Below are 24293 nucleotides of genomic sequence, written 5' to 3'. Positions count from 1 at the left end.
CAAAATCTATTAGTGACTACCTCTCCAAACCAAAACTCGCTTTATTTCAGGTATCCCACAACTAACATATTTTACTGTATTTGGAAAGAAGGCACTCAATTATTAACATAACCAATTTTCAGCTTTTTGAAAACTCCGAATTATCCAGATGTGGATTATCCAGTCCCTCTGCCCTCCTGCTATTCACATCTTGTTTATGGAAGTGAAGGAAGCTAATATCTGTTATTTTTTAGATTTCTAACCTTCTCTTCAGAGAATATATAGCCCAAACAAGGTTTCTAGAACAACTAATATCTTCCAGAACTATGAATTTCAGTTCTTAGGCTATCCTTTGTCTATCACACAAATATAGCTAAAGAATGGCCATAAGTGGAAAAACTTATTCATGTTGGTTTCCTAGATTAAAAATATTTATGGTCCTTCTTACCTTCATAATCAGGGGGGAAATACTCATGTTCTTCACATAGCAGGTAAAGAGTACTTTCATACACATTCTTTTCACTTACAGTATTACCCTGTCCTTAGCAGTCCTAGTATGGCAGCTAGTGTCCTTTGATTGTAGTTATTAAATAACTGAAAATACAAAGTCTACTTATTTGGTAGGCCACTATTCATGTTATTCTCACCCAAAAATCATGTACAGTAACTAGTGATTAGTACTAACATTTTAGGTAACCTAACCATTCTTACCTTGCTTCTGCAAATTCCAAACAGATTCCATTTCTGCAAAGAAGGAAAAAAAAAAGGATTATTTTTATACACCAAGTTTTGCAGAGCAAAGTTTAAAGCTATGCTTTTTACTTTAAACCTAAAAAACATAGACTGATTATTGCTGGGCTGGAGGCAGGGCTGAAATAACACAGTTCTATGAAACCCAGACAAAATACTCATATTTTCCTTTAATTCTTGAGTGTCATTGAGATGGCCTTAAATGTTGATTACAGAAAATCAATTATTATCTGAAATCAAACTGCCAAGAGAACAATTCTGTCTGCACAAATAGCAAAGATATGCAGATGCATGCTATAGATAAAATGATATTTTTTTGTAATAGCTCATTGTTATTAAAAAACACCAAGTATCTTTTGGCAATCCATCATCCTTCAACAAGGTGCCAAAGTCTTATGAATGAAGCATTCATCAAATTTAATTAAGCTTGGTGCTTAAAATGCCTTATTAAAATTTTACTTAACTCTGTTATAGGTAAGTAGTTCTCTCCTACAAACCCAATCTACTCTTCTTTTAACCCATAAGGTCAAAATGCCAATCCATACCTACTTATTAATAACACACAACCCTTATCTGCTCCAATTCCATTCAAATGTGATTATCTACAATGTACCTACTTTAGTATCTTAGAATAGGGTAGTATGTACATGACATATAGACAGCAAGAAAAACTATCTGGAAGCATAAGAGAAAGCTTCACAGAAGGAATATTTGAAGTCTTGGGGAACAAGACAGTAGACAACTATTACATCACAAGAACCTAAGAACTGTTCATTGAAAGGAAATACTCTACTAGAAGATTAATGTAAACAAAAACTACTTAGCAACAGGAATGACCTATAACTAACACTGAGAATAAGTGCTCTTCCATGACCATATAACCACCATTTTGAAAAGACAGAAAGATTTTTATTCTGTATAACTGGACTGTCTGTAATTGTATTCTATAATTTATCAGCAACCAATTATAATTAAACAAAAATAAAACTGGAGCTAATTAAGATCAGATGTATCTGAACATGAGTTATAGTTAAAGTAAAAACAATAGCTCCCTAGCGCTAAAAAAAAAATAAGTATCTAGATCTAAAATTATTACCTTTTTTGTTTTATGTGTATGGATGGGGGCAGGGAATGGTAGAATCACATTCTCCCTGACCCCACTTCATCAAACTCACTTCTAAAAAACTGCTAAGATTTTTTTGAGAATCTGTCAGAATTGGATGTTTGGAGCAATAGGTTAATTGTTCAAAATGATCAAAGAATTATCCAGATAAAATCCCATTCAAGCTTTCATAGCAACTCCCTGATTAAACAAAAACTGGGAATAATGCATTGGTTGCCACTTGGTCCAAGAGCTTAGCTGGATGCTATTGCCTTTAATTTGCTGAGCAGATGCCCATCCAAAGATTGGCAGGAAAATTCCCATCTCCTAGGAGGTGTAAGGAGAGAGAATTGCAACCAGTCTAATCTGGAAAGAAAAGAAGATGTATCAGGAAAGGAATTCTAGTCATGACACTCATCTATCTACCACGTCCATATAATTTTCTAATCCCATTAGTTTCAAACAATTAGCAGTAGCTGCAATAGTCATTAGAGCTATTATCTATAAATTTCTGCATCTCAGAATGGTTTACTTTAAGAGTCCAAAGATAAACCTTTCCTTGGTTAACCTCATTACAAAAAAAAATAATCTGACCACCTTTTCCCCTTTTAAAGTACAGAAATCTCACATTTTGCAACAGATAAATTCCTGAGTTCTGTATACACAGATTACTTGATGCTCACTATTCAAAGTTTGCTTAATGCAAAGATAAATCTATATTTAGTTGCTATGTTGAGAAAAGAAAGGAACAAAAGAACTTTTCATTGTTATAGCACACCTATGATATAAAGTTTTCCTTTCTCTTCCCCACTGAAATCCTCAACCTGCCTCTGCCCCACCCTTTTTTGGGGGGTGGGAAGGGCACTACATTCAAGAGTCATAGTAGCAGCACAGTATCATACTGTAAATGCAGAGTAAACATACACATTTTGAATAAAGACAAAAACAACTATGCAAACACCCCCTTTCTTTAATGGACTGAAGACATCTCCTTAGCTTCATTCAACTAGGACATTCAGCTTTACATTCTACTCTAACATTATAGATTTTAAATTATTTCTGGCAATAAAACTTTACTACCCTCAAATATGGGCTCTGGAGTAGTGAATTTGACTATGACTTCTGAGGAGGGAAAAGAGATGTCTGACCTAGCTAAAAAATTAGTCATGGGCTAGTCTAGCTTCCAGCCAGGAAATTGGCATCATCTGCATTGTACTGAGAAATGCATGCAATTCCCTTTCCTGCTATTTAATATTAATTTCTTCTAAAACTAGTAGCAACTTGATTTCCTTGATTAGAATTTAATGTTTCCATGAAACCCCAAGTTATGTTTGCATGATTATATGCCATGCTTAAACCACTCTAAAAAAAAGACTAACAAGAAGCTAGTGATAGAGAACACATGGGAAAGAGGTGAATGACATTTTGCCCTCTTTTAGGTTACAAAAGTTTGGTTTCAGATGTTAAACATGAGATGAGTTTCTGTGTAACTTTAACTATCACAAGAGAAGCTGAACAGTATAAAGAAGCCTACGGAAGGTGCATTCCACTATACAGAATCCTAACATAGTAATTAATCTTTCTACTTTTAATATTGCCCTCTTCTACACACACACACACACACATCTTTAACTTCCCAGTTCTTTTAAAACAGCGATCACAGCATCCAATTATGCAAATAGTTATTGAGAAATGGTCACAGGGCCAAACCTGGCAGGCAATTTTGTCAAAATTCTGTCATTTAGATCACCACCATCCAAATTTGAAATTTTGCTGTATCAAAATTTAAAAAATTCATATATTTAGTAATGCTATTCAAATGAAGAAATTCTAACATTCAACTTTCTAAAGCAGACTTTCTACGTAGTTCCCCATCACAAGGCTTCCTGTAGTAAATGTCCAATTTCCTACAAGTTGCCCTCTGCAACTACAGAAAGCCCGTGCGCAGCAATGAAGCCCCAATGCAGCCATTAAAAAAAAAACAAAAAAAGTGGATTAAAAAAGCACTACTTAGGGGATAGGGATACAGATGCAAAAAAAGAAAGAAACGCTCTGCCTCTGTGAGCTTAGGAGAGTAAGTAGGTAGCTGTTCTAGGCAGAAGCATCTGCACAAACAAAGCTTGATGGTATTAAACAAGGTGTGCTAATTTAAAGCAGAGTCATGCAGCTGGGTTCTACATACCACCTGTTTTTGCAAATAAAGTTTTACTGGAACAGAGCCTCACTCGCTGCTTCTGTGTACGAGGCTGAACCAAACAACAGAGACTCTATAGCTCACAAAGCCAAAAATATTTACTATCTGATCCTTTATAAAACAAGTTTCCTGATCCAGGCTTTAGCAAGTAATTTAGCAAGTCACTAAGAGGAAAAGATTTAGACAAACAACATTACTGAGGGAACAGAGCTGAAAGTCAACAAGAAGGGAAAATTCAGACAAAGAAAAATGCCATTTTGCTATTTGGGGGAAGAACACAAAGCATCCATGAAGAAAAGTTTATTAATCACATAGGTGAAGGGAAACCACTGAAGAAATCTGAGGTTATTCTACTAAATATTAGGAATGATTCTTTGAGGCAGCTGAAGAGAATGGATGAAATGACAATAAAGAAAAAGAGCCCAGTAAACGTTACTGCAAAAGTGAAGAATTTAGGACGTTGTATTAGAGACAGAAAAGAAACGAACGGAGATGTTAGAGAGGATGCATATAAACCTAACAATAAGGGATGTATGTTAATTCACTGAGAAGGAAGGCAAGATAGAAAGAGCAAGTTTGGGGGGAAAATGAATTCAGTTTTATAAACACAGAATTGGAGTGATGTTGAATATATGTGGTCTGAACTCAGCATAAAAGCAGCTGAAGAAGTCTTAAGTTTAATTCACAGCAACAGAATCAGATGAGATTACCCAGGAGTTTGAAAGCATGAAAAGCGGACTGAAGGAACACCAACATTTGAGAAAAAGAGAATGATACCAGCAAGGTTACATCAAACATACAGCAAGTAGGAAGAGTGGGCAGAGTTAAGGAAATGGAAATTAGAGAATGTAGGGAGTGTTCAACTACTGCAACTCTTACCCAAAGTTAACACATTTGTGACTTTCTAGTTACCTATCCCCTTTTCTCTACCCCAGTGCCACTGCCCTTGTTTAAGCAGTGCTATCTTAGGCACATTTCTGAAGTTGTCTTTTAACCGGCATTTTAACTCTTATGCCATTAACCGAGCCTCACTTTCTATCTTCTGCACCATGGTTATAATTCTCTTCCTCTAAAAATATAAATCTGCAAGTGACCACATTGCTCAAAAATTTCAATGGCTTCTCACTTGCCTACATGGAAATTGGTTCTGTGTATGTCTCATATAAAATTTATTTCTAGCATTTGACACAGTGGCTGATAAATTAATAAATAAATTCGATGACTAAGTTAAAGATTTAACTTGCACCATTCGCCTTCCTTGAAACTAACTGAATGACTGGAAATCTTCACACACTATTCCACTTCCACCTAAAACATTCTGACTCTCCCTCTACAATAAATAAGCCAACGTTCACTTCTCTTCTGAATCCTGACTACCCTTGTCCCCTGACCCAACCCACCCACCTTAGCGGTTTCTCTATATTCTAAATGCATTTTTCTATAGAGCAATCACACTAGTAACAGATTCCTTCCCATATATATGTTTCCCCACTAGACGGAGTTCCTTGATAACATGAACCCTCTCTTTTCATCTACTTATCACCATTGCTTCACACAGTGCTTAGCATAATAAATAAATAAATATTGATTTGAACAGAATACTCATAAATCAGTCAAGGAAGTAATAATATAGAAAAGTAGTTTTAGGTAGACCCATCTGAAACTGCTATTATTCAACCTCTTTGACCTACAAAAACAGCAATTTCATATGGTCCAATCAAATAGATTAATCTTTTAATTCTAAAATCCTTTAAAGAAAAAGACTGAAGCTAAGAGGGTTAAAGCTAACTAGAAGCTTAACTTTTGGCCTTTAAAATTGAAAGACACTACTGTCCCAGTTTAAGAGAGCATTTTTTTTAATTAAAAAAATTTCATTTAAAAACATTAAACATTTTAAGAAGCACATAATGGCTCCCCACAAAGGGAAAATAAGTCACGTAAGGCTAAACAAGCTGACTCCCACAGTTGAGAACCCCCAGATCAATTTATCAGTAATCATGCCTTCCAACCCCTTATGAAGACATTTTGGATCAAATTCTGTAAAATTCTGCAGGGGTGGTGACATAAATTTAAATTCTGCTTTTTCTCTAGTTCAGATTTACCTGTCTTTTGGTGATTTCTGGCTTTCTCAACACAGCGTTTTGCTATTCTGACTTCCTCCTTCTCAACCAGTCACTGTACCTACCTGCCTATTTTCTTTTGCTTATCAGAAATTTCTCCCCACCTTTTTTCTTCTGACTATACCCATAGAGAAATACTGTACATTTTCAAGTAAAGTTGATTAAGGTAGTTGTAAGTCACCCTCTTTTCAGTAGATGCTTAATGAACTCACCAGTGTAGCAACTGCAATCCTATAGTTCCAATTTAGAGCTATACCAACAGACAAAAGAATTGTCTGGACCACCTCTACATACACACAACAGGAACTTGGAGCACTTATTCTACTCTGGATTACTTTTAAAGATAAAATATCAAATTCAAGTTGCTTAGAATGAAACTGCTACTACTATGAAAGCAAAAGACAATTTCTGCTTTTATAGCATGGGTGATTACTTCCCTCTCCCTCAGGACTTCAGCTAATGAAATCAAGGGGTTAAATTTTAGCTTCTATTAAATTCCTGACAGGTTACCTTCCAGATTAGTAGCAAAGTAATTACTGTACTCATAAAGCAGAATTAATGAGAAATTGAATACCCAATATAGCTGTTAAAATGGAAAGTCACTGAGAAAAAAGGATCTTACACAATATTAAGAATTACTTGTCACACACATTCCTATATGTCCCATATTACAGAGAGAGGGAAAAAGGACTCTCCCCAAATCTAGGCTATTCAACTAGGACTGAAACCAAAGTCAAATCAGCAGGTACCTGTTAATAATATTAGAAAGATAGCTTTGATGGCACAATTAGGGAGCAAATGCAATAAAAATAGTGAAAATGCTTATTAAGCATTGTGTTAACAGGAGAAAATTTAATATCCAGATCTTTTCTGTGAACAAATGTCTAAACTGCATGTATAGTTCCCATCAGTTTTATGAAGCAATTTAATTAACCACAAACTTGCCTCCTCAACATCCTGTTTCCCATATCCTGTAGATGTAGGAATATTTATCAGTTCCCTCTTGCCCTCATCCAATCTAAACACTTTTGATAAATAATACATTCACACGACTTTGTTAGTTCTCTGCCTGGACTATTCCAAGAGTCTGACTGATCTTTTACATTCAGTCAACCAAAAAATGGCTTCTCATCTACCTACAAATTGGTGCCACATTAATCTACCTGAATACAGATCTTCAAGTCAACTGCTTAATATCAACCCAGTTTCTATAGCAGTTGAGTACAATCTGGTAAGACAAAACAAAGGCTGATATACTTGTTTCATAAAATTAGAAAACCCAGGCTTAAAAATGATAAATGATTTGCCCAAGTACATAGGAAGTGGAAATAGCAGCATTAAAATCCCTGTCTTTTGTCAGTTTAAGTTACTTCCATTCTACCAGCCTATCTCCCTGATATTCAGCGGCTCCCCTCTGCCTCCAGATGGAAATTAAAAACCTCCATGATCTGGCAGCAATTTGCCTTCTTTCTCTTTCATATCCCCTTCACCACATCCAAAGTGGGTATCTTCCTACATTACTCGTTTTCCAACTTTTCTGTTCTTTATGTTTCTGTTCTCTGCATTTCCATTAAGTCAAAAATCTTCCCCTCATCCATCAAACTCCAGTTTAAATGGTACTGCCTCTAGGAAAACATACCCTGCATTTACTCTTCCTATCTTTACTCCATTAGAAATTCTCTCTCGCTCAACTAAAATCTCTTATTTGTATCCTTAAGACATTTAAAACCCTTGCTTTAAAACTTGTGTATTGTTTTCTCCACTACTGAAGTTCTTTAAAGGAAAAGACCCACCCTGTGAAAGCAAGTCTTCCATAACTAGGCAAAGTACAACATAACGGAAAGGAAAACACACAAATTATTGCACAACTCCTGAGTAGTACACAAAACTGTGACAGAAAAGAAAAAGCATTAAGCTGAGGAAAGCTTTCTATAGACCTAGAGTCCCAATCCTCATCTGCAATTAGAATCACCCCGTGAGTTAAATTTTTTTTCAATCCAGGGCCCAACCAGGATCTAGTGGATCAAACCACTTATGCCAATAACCTGCCACCCATGGAAGTAACAGAGATACAAATTTTTTAAATTTCATGCAATAGCCTAGAGTTGCCTCAGGAATATTTTATACGAGACAGCTTTCATTTTGGCTCACCCCAACCATCAAAAATTAAATCTTACACTATCTCCCCTGCATCTCTATGTGCTGGGTAAAATTTACCATATCACATTATTTAACGAATACTTCAAAATGTAAGCATTTTGAATGTTTGATATCCTTTAGTAAAATATTAGCCAGGCAAGATAAATTAACTGGTTTAAATTAACATTTTAACCACACAACTCACATCAATCAATGTTAATTCTTGGCTTCAAATGACTTTAGACCATTTCAAAACCAAAGATATCACCTCAGAAAGTTAGGATCTAGTATTCTAAGCCTTTGACAACAAATGAAACAGTCCTACTAAGTGTTCTGAGTAATTACTTTGAAGGTGGCAATGGTTATATGTCTTGGGTATGTGCATTAAAAGCCATCACTAACATACTCAAAGTACCAACGAATAAAATGCTGATACCTGGAATTTGTTTTTATTATTATTATTATTATTATTGGAGTATGGTTACTTTACAATGTTGTGTTGGAATTTGCTTTTAAAAACTCTTAAGTGTGTGAAGGTGGATAGATGAACTAAGAATGACAATGTTTTTTAAATGTTCAAGCTGGATGATGGACACACTGGAGTTCACTATATTATTTGGTTCCATTTTAAAATATACATAAATATATTTATATATTTATACTTATATATACTTATATTTTTTCCATAATCAATTTAAAAAGATTATCACTTTAAAGTCTTAACTCAAGTGTCACTTGAGATAAATAGGAAAAGAGGACCTACCTCTTCACTTAAATATTGGTACTGCTATGTAATGCTACAATATTCCCCCAGAAACCACAAAGATTAACAGTCTTTTATTTTTTAAGAAAATTTTGTAGCATGTTTATATCAAAAGCTGTAAGAAAAATCCCAAGGAGAATTCCCATCAATTCCTTTTTTATGCCTTACTGTATCTTCATTTCACATCTTCTCTCAACTAAACATTCAGATATTTAAAATCTGCAGTAACTAATGTTTAAGACCACAAGTAACTAATATTTAATCTAAAAAAATGTGCCACTCCTATTGAACTAATGTAATGTAACTCTCCTACCTTCTATTGCCAAATAAAGTTGCTGAAAGGCTTATTTTTGAAATTAGTAAGTATGCATAGAACTTCCAATTCTAAGCCCAACTGCATTCAACTTACTTAGTAAGAGATTACTTTTGAACAATTTAAAGACCATACAAGAGGACCAAGAAAATAATACAAGTGCTCTTTTAAAGGATATTCCAAAAAGCCCCACTGATTATCACCTCTTTTAGACTTTTAGAAAACTTAAAAAAGGGCAAACCTTCATTTAAAAAAAGATGTTCATATCTTCAAAAGGTTGTGACTCAAAACAAATTGAAATAAAAGAAAAATTAGTGACCTAATGGATCTATGTACATTTGGCAGGAATTCAAATGTAGAACCTGCCACTTCAGCACCTAATTGAACTGAATATTATCTTTTTGTTCTAGGGAGAAAAAAGTCAATACCAATTTCATCTCAATAATGCCCAATTACAAAACTCAAACTGATGCACTTTACTAAAGCATATCTTTCAGTAACATCGGCAAAACTAAATATAACTGCATCCATGTAGGGGTATTTAGTTTATCTAAATACCACTGATTTCATATTTAATTAGCCCATCTATAGGACAAATGCATACACAGAATACCTAAGAATAAACAGGAGTTTCTCCATAATAAACATCATACATAATACCGCCAAAAAAGCACCTAATGGAACAACTTGTCCCAGAATTTTTCCAGGCTGTGGGAGAACATAATACAACGAGATACCTTGCAGGCTCACACAGCCATCACCAGTGTAAAATACTTTAGTAAAGATATTTCAAGTACAATGGTCTCTGGAGGGCAAATGGCACAGTAAATATTAAAAACGTCCAAATCCTCTGGCAGAATTTAACTTATAATTAACCAATGTCTTAAGAAACTAAGTATTTCTTTTTTACCCTGTCCTAAAAACATCCAGCTCTTGGTTAACTCATATTTATTTCCAAAGAGCAGTACTGGAGAAAAGTGAAGACAGGTAATTTTATCTGCCAGGATTTCTACTCCTAAACTCACAGAAGGCAATTCTATTTACTCCCATTTTTAAACGGAGAAGAATTTAAAAGGATATGTTTATTTTACTAAATGTCTTACAATCTGCAGATAAAGAAAGGTATAGAGACTAGGTAATTTGCTTAGAAGTCACATTAAATACCTTTGTTATTCATCTATGAGGCAGTGATTCTTCCAGAGAGAATATAGTAATTACCTTATCCCTATTACCTGACATGCCACATCTTTCCTGCAGTTGCAAATCATCGCCTGAATGAGTTACTGTTAAAAATGGGACTGTGCAGTATATAGGTGTGTGTATGCATGCATGGGGTATGGATTTCTGTTACGGTAGGTGGGGGAGAAAAGAGAAGTAAAACTGAAAACCACTGTTCTCCAAAGCACAGAGGTGCTTGTAATATCATTTGTACACATCATTCATGAAACAAAAAAAATCGTTTTAAGTGGGAGTTTGGGATTAGCAGATGCAAACTGGTATATATAGAATGGATAAACAAGGTCCTACTGTATAGCACAGGGAACTATAGTCAGTATCCTGTGATAAACCATAATGGAAAAGAAGAACATGGAAAAGAATGCATATATGTATAACTGAGTCACTGCTGTACAGCAGTAATGAATACAACACTGTAATTCAACTATACAACAAAAAATAAATTTTAAAAAGCTGCTACAAAAATATTGCAAAAACTAACAAAACAAAACATTGTTTTAAGGATTTAAATTAGTTATGCCAAACAGCAAATTTTTCTTTAAGACACAAACTATATCCTAAGAAAGTTACTGACATGGAGCTTGAAAGACATCTGGTTCTTTTTTAACAAGGGCTTTGGGCCAATGACAAGTGCAGACTCCCAAGAGCCTGGTCCCTACAATGCTAATTGTACCTGTCATTGTAATTTGATTATTTTCTAGTTACCTTTTAGCACCCATTATTCCTTCTTATAAGAGAAAAAATTAGTTGACACTCCATCTTTTTGGACTCTTCCTCCAAAACACTGCTCCTAGTCATTTTAAGTAAATTAGAGCTAACAAGTGAGCTCACTGATAAAGAAGCATATGATATAAAAAGCAAAGGAGAGGCGACATCTGTTCAAAGAAAAAACTTAAAAAGAAATCTTAAGTGTTTAAGAGAAAATATAACCTCTCTCTAGGCACCCCCCCCCACCTTATTCCTTGAACAAAAGGTAGGAGGTCAATTATACTTGTCTATACAAAAAGAAATGTTCTTAAGTTGGAAAAGTGAATATTCCTTCTCAACTTTAACCATACTATTTCCAAGGACCCTGAATTAGTCTGATATCAGCTTATCCACAGTTAATTCTCCACTAAGCTCTGGAATTCTTAAGAGAATCTCATAGTAGCTTCCAAAAGTCACCCTTAATACAACAGCCAATAAATGTATGTTAAAATGACCGGTAAGAATCTTCATATAGGAAACAAATAAGTTACCTTTAGTGTGATATACAATAGCAGCCCTCAGGTCAAAAGAACCCCAGCTATCATTCCTTTCTAGGCCTCTCTGGTATCTCTGTTCTTTGGCGGAGCCTAACAAAGTGTTCGTAGGAGACGCCAGAGGATTTTGATTTTCTATCTCATAGTCCTTTGAGAGAAACACTAAAGCACCTTGACTACTGGTGTCTGCTTTTTGCAGGTCACCTATATGACTGGGTTCCAAGGATAAGGCTCCACTCTCACTAGTAGTCCCAGATTTTAGAATGCTACCCAGAACTTGAGGACTAGTCCGTTTTTCCAGCTCATAAGCCTTGGGAAACACAGGATGCTCAGTTCCTAAGGGGATTATTTCAGCACCCTGTGAAACCAAAGTGGCAGGATATTCCCCTTGAAATGTCACCTCCATCACTTTATGATCTGATGATTTCCCAATAACAGTCTCAGGGCCAGCACTGGGCTCATTGATAAATGATAAACCCCACTGATTCTGGAAGATATCCCCCAGGTTTTGCTGATCTGTCTGAGAGGGTAGATCCACTTGTGCTGTGCTCAACAGCACAGTTTGCATATTTGAAGGGTAGATAAAAAGGCTGGACTTAATTTGTTCAACAGCTGCTGAAGTCAGACTCATGTCTTGGAGAACTGAATCAGTCCCAGAAGAGATGGGTGTTAGAGTATTAGCAGCAGTAGTTAGCAGTGGCTGACCCCCAGGAGAATACACACTTGCATCAGTCCCTGCTAAAACTGGCCCATTAGAAAAGTTGGCCGAAGTAACAGATTTCAGCGCTGACATAGGGACCTGGGATAATCGATTTGAAGATTGGGTCTGAGTTTCCCCAGTAGATGACGTAGAGGATGAAGATGAAGATGGTGACACGGAAGAGTTCTGTACAGTTTTGTTGAGGTTTTCCTTAACTTTGCTTGCATAACTTATTTTAGGAACTATTTTAGCACTGCTATTGTCCACTGGAAAAACGGGGGGTGGTTTAAATAGGGTCCACGAGTCCTCTTTGGAGGCAACAGCAGAAGTATGCTTTCCTTTGGGCCTATCATCAAACTTTTTGCTGCTCACACCAGGCTTAACATCAGAGCTTTTCCGCAGCATATCACCCACAGCAGGTTTTCCTCGACTTGTTCCTCCAGGCCCAGTTTCATACTTCCAAATGGGCTTTGAACCATCTACTCGATTTCCCTTTTGTTCACTGTAGTCAGGCTTGAAAGTTTCAAGTCCCTGTTTTAAGGTTGGGACATTGGTCTCTTGTTGCATTATTTTGTCCTGCACTAAATTAAGGTTTTCACAACCCTTGGCACTATTGCGCCTAGCTTTCCTTTTTTTAGGAGTGGTATATCCGCTCTCAGATCCACTACCATCATTATCTGCTCCTTTGCCCATATAACCATTGGTAATATAGCCAGAATTATTTGTTACAACACCATTTGGAATCGCTACGGTATCAGTCTTGTCTACAGATTGGTTCTCTCCGGATTTATTTTCATAAGACTTCCCATTCTTTTTGTCCATACTGTTTTTCTGAATGAAATTCCTGGTTTTAATTCCTGCTTTCCCGAAGGTGCTGGACTTTACAGTCTGCTTCAGATTAGTGTCTACAACTTGTTGGCTGCCATTGAGGACCCTGGAAATAGGGTTGGTAGCTTCATCAGAAGCCAGGTTCTTTAAAGATATTTCTCTTTCTCCAGCATTACCATTTAGTTCACCATAGCCTAGGGGGAAAAAAAAAGGTTAAAAAAATTACAATATGTAAATTACAGTAGTACCTAACACTTAAGGTCTATTTATTTACAATGTGCTAGACACTATGCTACGAGCTTCAGCTTTATGTTATTATTTTATAACTCTACGAGAAAACATCTGTTAGCCCCATTTCAGATTAGGAAGTTTACAAGCAAGAGACAGAACTAACCTGGGATCAAACCAGAGTCCAAGGTCAAAAGAACAGGACCTCTTAAGAATAGTATCTCTCATCTAACAGGATCAACCTTCCCATCATTCTCACAAGGCTGTTATAAAATTTCCTTCACAGGGACTTCCCTGGTGGTCCAGTGGTTAACACTCCATGCTCCCAATGTAGGGGGCCTGTGTATGACCCTTGCTCAGGGAACTAAGATCTCACATACTGCAGCTAGAGAGGCCCATGAGCTGCAAAGAAGACCCAGTGCAGCCCAAACAAATAAATAAATAAAACATACATATATTAAAAAATAAAGTTTCCTTTACAATTAAGAGCAGAGCTACCTCTGGGCAAAATCAAGTTATACTGATACAGTAAATCTAAATATTACAGTAAAATTAAAGATTCCACTTCTATGAAATCATGAATAGCTGGTGGTCACCCTAAGCAGTTCCTACTGCATTCTGTCAAACAAAAATCTAACACTTGAACTTTTTCAAATGTGGTCTTAAATTCATTGACATTTCCCAGACATTAGATCATAATGTTATTGTATGAAACCAAAATACCTATGTACTAACTCTTGTCAGGTATATTTTCTTCATTTTACATTTGGGTAAACTGACTCTCAGAGAAATTAAGTAACTTGCCCACGTAACAAAGTGGAAGAACTGGAAAGCTGAACTCCAGTCTGTCTGGAACATGGTTTCCTATCACTATGTCATACTGCCTAACCAAATGATTCAGTAAGAAAATACTAACAAAACTACAAAGAAGGGTATCTAATTTTAAAAAGTGTTATGGTATTCAAGTTTAAGAACTTCAATCACCATAATCAGTTTATTACTATAGGTGATTCAATTGGGTCAACAACTTTGCTCATTTCCTTATTAGTAAAATAGTGATACTAGTTATCTACCTTACTGTGAAATGTTCCCTAAAGCATCTTGAGGTCATTACAAACAGATACATGATAAAAGGGAAGGATGGATATACACACACACACACTCACTCATTTAAAGCAGCTTTGGGGCGGGGAGAAGGATACTAAATAATTTGTCACTCTCATTCATTCTCTTGGGCCTTTAGCCTATGAAGGCTAAAAGACACGTGAACTTCCATATTCCTGTTTTGAAATTTTGTTTTAATTTCCAAGCTGATAAATACCAACAGACATCCCATATCGAAAGCTCTCTGTATACCTTAAGAGTATAAGGGACACTAAGATTTTTTTTTAAAGCCTGAGAACCATTGTTTTTAAAGAACTTGATGTGGAACAGAACACACTGAGAAGATTCACAACACGGTTTACTATAATTTTAAGTCACTTACTCCACATCAGAGAAATGAGCAAATTATATTAACTTTCAGGAAATAACTCAAGAAAACATACTTAAGGTGTAATCATTCTTGAGACAGTGGCACATAACTTGTTCCATGAGAAAACATTTTGTAAAAGTTCTTAAGTTTTGTAAACTTACATTTTATTTTCTGGTTGGCTAAAAAAATTATGATAGCCAATCAAATCAAACTTTTGGTGGCAAAATTCTATGAAACAGCAGAGATCACTGCTTAGGATGTACTCTAAAAGGTTCTTATTTTTCTCCAGAAAAGCATAAATTTCAATAGAGACACAACATTTTTAACAGGTATAAGTTTACCAGTGCACAACTCTAGACCAACGAGAACAACTATATATACCATTTAACATACTAACAGGCTAAAACAAATTGTACCCTTGGGCCAATTAGTCATAACTCTTCAGATCTCAAAGATAAGCAGCGTTAAACACAAAAATAAATAAATAAATAATCCAAAGTCCAAACTGAGTAGGGCCAAAGGCAACTTTTAAATTAACTAGAATAATTTTTCCTATTTAGTGGCTCTAATATCAGAAATCACCAATTTAAAAACTCAGAAACCACTACACTTCCGCCCCCAAGTTTTAATGACAAAAAATATTTCTCATTTAACCATATAAAAATTATCCCATGGCAACCTTGTTGGTATGCAAAAAGACTGCCAGAGAGACATTTTCTTTTAAAAATTTAGGTATTAAAAAAATGTAAACACTATAGAGTTACTGAGAGAAGTCAAAGGCCCCCTAGTGCTTTTACTATTTAGGGTTGCCATGCTAAAGCAACTAAGCCTACTTCAAAAGGACTCAGCAAAACTCCAGTCCTGATAAATCTAGCTTTTGGATTAGTATCTGAAATTACCGAATGAATTTGCATTTGTCCCTCTCTTGCGCCCTCTTCTGGATAAAGGAAAACTGTTCCTCTTTATAGGTTTGTGGGTAATGGGTCCTAAAAGCCCACCTCAAGACATTAAAGATACATTTCAAAAATCCTCACAAGCTTTCTTAATAAACTAGCACTATGCACGTCGAAGCAACAGTAATGTGACCAAGCCACACAAGAAAAGCTGCTCACCTCAAATTGTTTACATTCTCTCAAAACTGCTAAACCCAGTTTTCCCTATTTATTCGCCTTCAGGATAAGAAGAACTATTATAATTTGAAGGATGCCACCTTGAATGGTTCAGGGGCTGCTTCCATAAGCAGAGGAGTCCTGCAGGAGTACATTAATACCTGACAGACAAAACTGAATTTTCCAATCTGAACTGTAATACTGCCTTATAGTTCAAGTGACTATAATAAGATTTTTTTCACTTGAAGCTGAAAAAGAACTAACGTTAAAAACATCAGTGTTATACATAGTTTCTAATGGTTTTTAAACTGTCCCAAATCCTTAGGATTAAATACTCAACAAATTTAAAGTTCATTTCCACTGCACACCATCAGTCCCTACCACCCCTCAAAATGGAAAATCTAACATTCCAATCTCAGTCTTCAAGTACTATTAAATCTGCAACAGAAGAACAGTTTTTCTCCAGCTCTCTGTAGTTGCTTATATCAAATTTGACACGCAGGATTTAACATTCATTTTCTTACCATTTCAACTTATAAAGAACCCTTATTTTTTTTAATCTGGGTAGTTATAAACTTTTAAGTTCATTTCTTCTCAAATGTTTTCTAAGATGACTTTTGCCCTCAATTTAAACATCTGTTAAAAAGAGTTGTTTGGGGATCCATATCGGTTTTAAAATGGGAAAACACCTTTCCTTTTTAACATGGAAAAAAGTCTCATCCCAGGCAAGATGGTAATGCACCTACCTCATGGATGAGCACCTCGGTTCACCCTTAAGGGCAAGAAAGAGAGGTTAAAAAACCCTCGCCCTCTCCCCCATCCAAACATTTTTCTGATTTCTCTCCTCAAAACCACTGCCCAAACCCAGAAGGTAAATGTTGGAGGGGTTGGAGGAAGATAGAAAAAGCTTTTTTTGTAAAAATGAGCTGCTAGAAGGAAAGGGCCCAAGTGAAAGCCTGAGAGGCGGAGTCGTGAGCGAACCTGGCAGGAGACAAGGTTCCTGTGGCAGAGAAAAACTCGTGACCGAGGAGCCTGGTTCCCGCTGGGTACCCCACCCGGCCTTCAGGCACCGCCTCTACCCAAAATGTGTCCCCCCCCCCCCCCAGCCCTCCCGCCCCTAGGAGCGCCCGCGGCCGCCACCCGCGGCCTCCTTTTCCCTCGGCTCTGCTTCGAGGCCGGCTCCCCGCCCCGACCGCCAGCGCCTCCCGCCGCACCCGGGAGCGGGAAACGCGGCCGCCGGCGCGCGGGGCCCGGCGCAGGCCGCTCCCCTCGTGGCCGCTTCCCTCCCCCACCCCAACCGCCCCCGCCCCTCACCCCAGGGACCCGCCCGGGGCCGCGCGGCCGCCACCGGGTTACACAACCCGGCCGGTGACGGGGGGAGGGGCGGCCGCGGGCCGGGGGCGGCGGCGCCCCCGCAGTGCGGGGGGCCAGGTGACGCCGGGGAGATCCCGAGCCACCCGGCTTGGCCGCGCCGTGCGCCCCTCAACACTCTTCCCCCTCCGCTCTTCAGTGGGCCGGAGTCGGTGACAGGAATCGGCTTCCAATATGGCGGACAGGAAGCGGCCCCGCGAGGAGGAGAGAACATTCCAGCCGCGCCGGCTCTGGGGGGAGCGGGCCCGGGGCGCCGGCCTCGGAAGGAGCCGCGGGGACAGACTGCGAGGTCCGGTGCCCGACAGGGGCGTCTAGGGGTGGAAATAACCCGAGAGACGAGGGGTCCCAACCGCCCCCCCCCCCAGACGGGGAACCCCTAGGCCACAGGTGGGCTTGGGGTGGCGGGTGAGGGAGGACACTTCCTCAACTCTGCCCCCCACCCTCTCCTCGCCGCCCGCAAAAGGGTCTCGCGACGCCACCCGAGTCGGAATTCGCTAGGCCTTTCTGAGTTACACCCCGAAGGACTTTCCAGGGGGGCTAGGTTCACCCCCAACTCAGGGCCCCCAAATTAGGTTCCTTCCAGGGCCGCAAGAAGGTAAAAGAGAAAAGAATATAAGGGTAGGCTTCCAAGGCCGACCCTCCGGGTCTCCCTCCAGACCGGGCGGGGGCCGGGAAGGTCACACTGGCCTGGTTGGGCCTCTCCCATGATGAGAAGAGGGCGCTGCAAAACCCGAGGCCCAGCCCGAGCTTTCGGAGAATGAAAGGGTGCTTCCCCAGACCCCCAGGAAACGGACACACACGCACACACACCCGGACCCCGTCCGCGCTTTCCCGATCCAGCCCCACCCCCATCTCCCTTACCCCCCCCCCCCCGCCATCCCCCTTCCCCCACTCGTCCTCCCTCCCGGACCTGTTTTCTTCTTCGGCGTTTCCTGGTGCTGCTGGAGGGCGTGTTTCTGCTCATGTTTCAGCGGCTTTGGCTGGGCCTTGGGGCTGCCCTCGGCTCCATGCTGCAGGTACTGGTGAGGCTGCTGGTGATGGTGGTGGTGATGGTGGTTGTGGCTGTGGTTGTAGAAATAATAATGGTGGTGGTGGTGCGGCTGCTGCTGCTGTTGCTGCTGGGGGTGATGGTGCGGATGGTGGTGGCTGTGATGGTGCTGAGACTGTGGCTGGCCGGGCTTCTCCTCCATTGAAAGCGGCTGGGACTCTCTGGCTGAGGCTGCGGGCTGATGCACCGTCAGGATCTGAGACTGCTTCTCAGGGCTCACTCAGTATATCTGAGCGCGTCTCGCCAGCGCACTGGTTAACCGAGCGATTCTGCGAGATTGGCAGCCGCACCCCAGCAATCAGGAGCCACGCTGCGCCTCTGGCCCCGCCCCTAGCCCAAATCCTCTTTCCTTCCCCTTAGCCACTGCCTGCTGGCCAACGCCACTTACCCTATGCAACCTCACAGGGCCGGGCCTTCAACGTCAGCACTATGGCTCTCTCTTCTGTCGCTTTCTCTCCTTCACCGCGCAGTCTGCGAACAGCACTTTCTACACTTCTCGCCCGCAAGCTAGTTCAAGTCGAGAGCAGCAGATTCCACTGGCGATTCCACTGGCGATTCCACTGCCTCTGAGAGCCATCTGTTGGTTTTGCATCTCCTAGCCTCTATTGGCTTCTTTTTTTTTTCCCCCCTAAATCTTTTTCCGGGTAACCAGAGGGGAAGCTCAACTCCCTTAACCACTAAAGGGGCAATACAGAAAGAGGAAATAAATACATTTTTTAAAATACAAGAGCTTCACAATCCAGTAGATCATTTTGTATTCTGGATTCATTTTGCTTTGTATTCATATGCTAATCTCTTCCTTTCCACGAAGGGATTATAGGATTCCACAATGGGGTATCTGTGTAATTTTCTAAAAGGGCACAAAGGGTTTAAATCATTGTTTCTTTGTAGCTGGAAGCAAGAGAGAGTAGGAGGAATGAAAATCTAAACTCTACACTGAAGTAGGTTTTTTAATTTTGTTTTGTTTTAATTCTGCAGGTGAGGTCAACTGTGGAACCAAGAAAGGTTTTAGAATGTGAAGAGTTTCAAGAAAGAGGGGGAAAGAGCACTTTAAAAGTTAAGTTAAAAAATTTTTTTTGCATATATGGAAAATATTGGAATTTAAAGAAATACTCTGTTGTGTTTGGTAATATCGATTTAACTTATCATAGCCTGATTTTTAAAAGCAAATGTTTAGTCAGGAGAGTGGTTACTCAGTAAGGAAGAAAAGGGTTGTGATGGGGGCACAGGGGTGCATTCTGATAATATTTTATTTATTTTTTTTTATATTTTATTTCTTGACCTAGATGGTGATTACACGTATATTTGCTGTATAATTGTTTCTTAAACTGAATATGTATGTATGTATAATACATTTTTCTCACTGTATGTTATACACTGGATATTTTTAAAATTTACCATAAAATACATAAGATTTACCATTTTACCCATTTTTAACTGTGCAGTCCAGTGTCAGGAAGCCCACTCAAATTGTTATGCGACCATCACCACTGTCCATCTCCAGGATATCATCAGAAACTGAAACTCTGTACCCATTAAACAATAACACCCTGTTCCTTCCTCCCCCCCATGCCCTGGTAACCATTATTTTATTTTCTATCTCTATGATACCTCATATAACTGAAATCATACAATATTTGTCCTCATGTCTGGCTCATTTCACTTAGCATGTCTTCGAGGTTCGTCCATGTTGTAGTATGTATCAATATCAGAATTTCCTTCCTTTTTAAGGCTGAATAATTCCATTGTATGCATATGCTACATTTAGTTTTTCCATTCATTCAGCAATGGACATGTGGATTGCTTCCTCAGTGTATATTTTACAGTTTTTTAAGTGTGGCCTGATTTCCTATAGCAAGACAATGTTAAAGGAACATGGAAGCTTAAAAGAAAAAGTTTGTGCTTTGAAATTAATAAATATCAGCACAAAAGTATAAAAATCCAGAGGGGCAGGGAGGGGAAAAAAAAAGATAAAAATCCTTTTCAAGAGCAAATGTCACTGAATTCAGACAACCATGTCCAGACCTTGACTTGCTCTTTATAATGAGGAGTGTGTCACCTTGCTAAATTTTAAAGAAGGACCCCTTTGAGTGGAGAGGGAGTACATTTACCCAATTTTGAGATCTAAAACCCTAATAATAACATGTCGTGACAAATAAGTGCTTGCTGTTGAATAGTATTGCACCACTTTCCCATCTTTTAAAGAAAGAAAACTGTTTTTGGAATTTAGGATTATGTTGATAGGGCTTTATATTCTTTTGCTGACTTGGACATTTGGTTGAAAACCAAGAATCCCTGAGTCATAACTTCTCTATCTACATTTTCTACATTATAGTTGCAGGCAAACCAAAAGCACTCACTCCGAGTTTCTGACTTTTCACACCCTGGCCTGCCTTAGTTTCTTCACACACAGTCATATGAAGTTTAGGAAACTAAGCTTTGCTCTCAGATGCTCCAGTTACTGTGAATGTCACCATAGTAGTATGTAGCAGAATGGAGAAAGACTTGTAAAATAATGTAAGAAAAAATGCAGAATATTAAGTTCTACGTACAGTAAGATCATAACCTTGTAAATACATAAAACTTTTTTTACTTACTTATTTATTTTGGCCATGCTGCACAGCTTATGGGCATAAGTATGGAAAGACAATAGTAGAATTTGTACCTTTTCTTCCTCCTGATTTTTCTAAAATAGTTTTATGTAAAATATATTTTGAGGTTTACCATATACTTGAAAATAATAATGCCATAATACCAAATCTCCTTGAAAAGAGACTAATTGGGGGACTGCCCTGGTGGTCCAGTGGCTAAGACGCCCCACTCCCAGTGCAGGGGGCCCAGGTTTCAATCCCTGGTCAGGGAAGTAGATCCCACATACCACAACTAAGAGTTCACATGCCACAACTAAAGATCCCACGTGCCACAACTAAAAAGATCTTGTGTGCCAAAACCAAGACCTGGTGCAGCCAAATAAATAATGAATTAAAAAAACTACAGAGAATAATTGGGTCTACTTACTTCAAGCATATTTTTATATTTTAAATGAAATCTGCATTAAGGAAAAAAAACACAAGGAAATATAGCATAAGTCTGGAGAAATTATGGGTCCTATTTTTTTTTTCTCTCCTTTCCAAATGTCCTGTTATGTAGTTACTACTTTTAATAATATTATTTTTAAAAATTAAAATAATAAAAAATTGACTCTACACAATCCTTAAAACTCATTTTACACCATATTTTACCTACAGTCAACGTAGGAAGTCGTAATGGAGAGACAGGAGGTTCCCATATAAGGTAGGCTAATGTTTTAACTATCACTGTAATCATAATACCTAATATTTATGGAGCATTTATGATGTGTCAGGAACTGTACTAAGTATTTCATCTTTGTTTTCATTTGAGATAGATATTAAGCCCATTCTATAGATGAGGAATTTGAGACCTGAAGAAGTTAAGAGACTTGCTTGTAATTTAAAAGCCACCAAGTTTATGGTGGGGCCTGAAGTAGATTCCAGGTCAGCTAGATAGAAAGAATTTCTCACACTATCAAAGTGTGATGTACATTTCTAAAATGTTAGTAAACCGCTAAAAAACATTCAAGCTGTATTATAACCACCATAAAGGTGGTATCTGGTTATCAACAGAGGCAGATGTACTATGAAGCTAATGAAGATTCAGGGCCCCTCAATGCACAGGCCCCTCCAAGGCCCTGGAAGGGCCCTAGAAATGGAATTTTGAAAGAGCTAAATATTTTTTGTTTTGTAAAAATTTTGAAAAGTAACATATTTTTGTAGTTTTTTCCTTAATGAGGGCCCCTCCCCCCAAAACCTGGATTCACCCCTGTTAATAGACATTTTTAACAGTCATTTGGGAATCTGACTCAGAAGTGTTGTAACTTCAATAGGTACTTTAAAAGGTTATAGTCAGGGACTTCCCTGGTGGCGCAGTGGTTAAGAATCCACCTGCCAATGCAGGGGACATGGGTTTAATCCCTGGTCTGGGAAGATCCCACATGCTGCGGAACAACTAAGCCCATGCACCACAACTAGCGAGCCTGTGCTCTAGAGCCTGTGCTCCACAACAAGAGAAGCAGCCACAATGAGAAGCCCACACACCGCAACAAAAAGTAGCTCCTGCTTGCTGCAAGTAGAGAAAGTCTGTGCACAGCAACGAACACCCAACACAGCCAATAAATAAATAAACAAATTAATTTAAAAAAATCCATTTGCTCTTATTGATACAGTTTTGAAACTTGGGTAAATATATTTGCAAAGCTGTCTTAATTATCAGATGAAAGTCACTTTTCACACGCCTTTATTCTTACACTTTGTCTACTCTGGCAATTTAAGAGATACAGAGATACTTAGTTCTCAGTTTTCTTCTCTCTCTCTCTAAAATATGGAGAATGGGCAAAGTGGCCTCAAATTTCTTCCTTCTTTAACATCCATAATCACTATCACTATTCTTCCTTTCCAGATTACTCCTTTATTTCATTGTAATAGACTATACAGCAGCAGAAATGTAGCTGATAAAAATCTAGTTTTTGAACTGTAACAATTAACTGACTATAACTTTACAGAAATTATAATCAGAAACAGAATTATGTAGTTTTATGTAAATGGAAATTGGCTGTCTGATGATAGTTCCAGTTTCAAACGAGGCAAATCACTGGTAACATCCACTGTTTTATTTCGGTAGGGAAAGAATTTTATTCATGTATATTTCCTTTAGATCTTAATATTTTTGCCTTGAGACACTAACTTCAAAAAACTTTCAAAGGAATTGAACAGAGGTATGGGTAAATTAGGTTAGTCTTTTAATAACGAATATGACAACTTTTCTAAATATGAAAGTTTTTTTAATGACATTTTTCTTTTTTGAAAAGTATTATGGGAAAAATGTTGAGGAAGAAACTATAGCAGAGTGGTATGAGTATAAATTTTGTAGTCATACAGAACTGGGATAGAATCTCTGTTCTGAAACTGCTTAGCTTTGTGACCCTGTGTGAGCAAATTATTTAACTTCTCTAAGCCTTAGTTTACTTATATGAAAAATGGAAGTAATATTAGTGCCTAACTCACAAGATATAGTAATTAGATAATGTAAATAAGTTGTTGGGTATAGTGTTTATAACATTCGTAAGTGGTACTAAATATTAAATATTACTGATACTAAATTATTAAATATTAGATATATAAAGTTAAACTTTCAGATACAATATTTCATTAAGGAAACAGTTTTAGAAAAATCAATTAGCAAGGTAACCAAGAATAGAATGTTTTCCCAATTTTATTTTAAAATTTATTTATTTATTTATTTTATTGGCCGTGTTGGGTCTTTTTTGCTGTGCACGGGCCCTTTTTTAGTTGCGGTGAGTGGGGGCCACTCCTCGCCGTGGCATGCGGGCTCCTCACTGCCGTGGCCTCTCCTGTTGCGGAGCATGGGCTCCAGGCGTGTGGGCTTCAGCAGTTGCAGCACATGGGCTCAATAGTTGTGGCTCACGGGCTCTAAAGTGCAGGCTCAATAGTTGTGGCACACGGGCTTAGCTGCTCCACAGCACACGGGATCCTCCTGGTGCAGGGTTCGAACCTTTGTCCCCCCGCATCTGCAGGCGGAGTCTTCACCACTGCGCCACCTAGGAAGCCCTCAATTTTTAAAAGAGTAAGTAAATAGCCCTTTTGGCTCTCTGAGCAGCACC

At 38.4% G+C, this 24293-nt stretch overlaps 1 protein-coding gene across 1 annotated transcript in view; it reads right to left on the bottom strand.

Moving 5' to 3' along the window:
* NUFIP2 (nuclear FMR1 interacting protein 2) overlaps nt 1-18835 on the bottom strand; it is a 28633-nt gene extending 9798 nt beyond the window's left edge. The window contains exons 1-3 of the mRNA XM_057714407.1: nt 18458-18835; nt 11835-13559; nt 691-723 (exon numbers count right to left, since the gene is read on the bottom strand). Of these exons, the coding sequence (XP_057570390.1) occupies nt 691-723; nt 11835-13559; nt 18458-18737 (2038 nt within the window). The 5' untranslated portion in view covers nt 18738-18835. The remainder of the gene's footprint in view (nt 1-690; nt 724-11834; nt 13560-18457) is intronic.
* Nucleotides 18836-24293: the final 5458 nt, after the last annotated feature.

The sequence above is a fragment of the Hippopotamus amphibius genome, chromosome 17, assembly GCF_030028045.1.
Source record: "Hippopotamus amphibius kiboko isolate mHipAmp2 chromosome 17, mHipAmp2.hap2, whole genome shotgun sequence".
In the NCBI taxonomy this organism is placed as follows: Eukaryota; Metazoa; Chordata; class Mammalia; order Artiodactyla; family Hippopotamidae; genus Hippopotamus; species Hippopotamus amphibius.
This window is presented reverse-complemented; position numbering and strand designations above follow the sequence as displayed.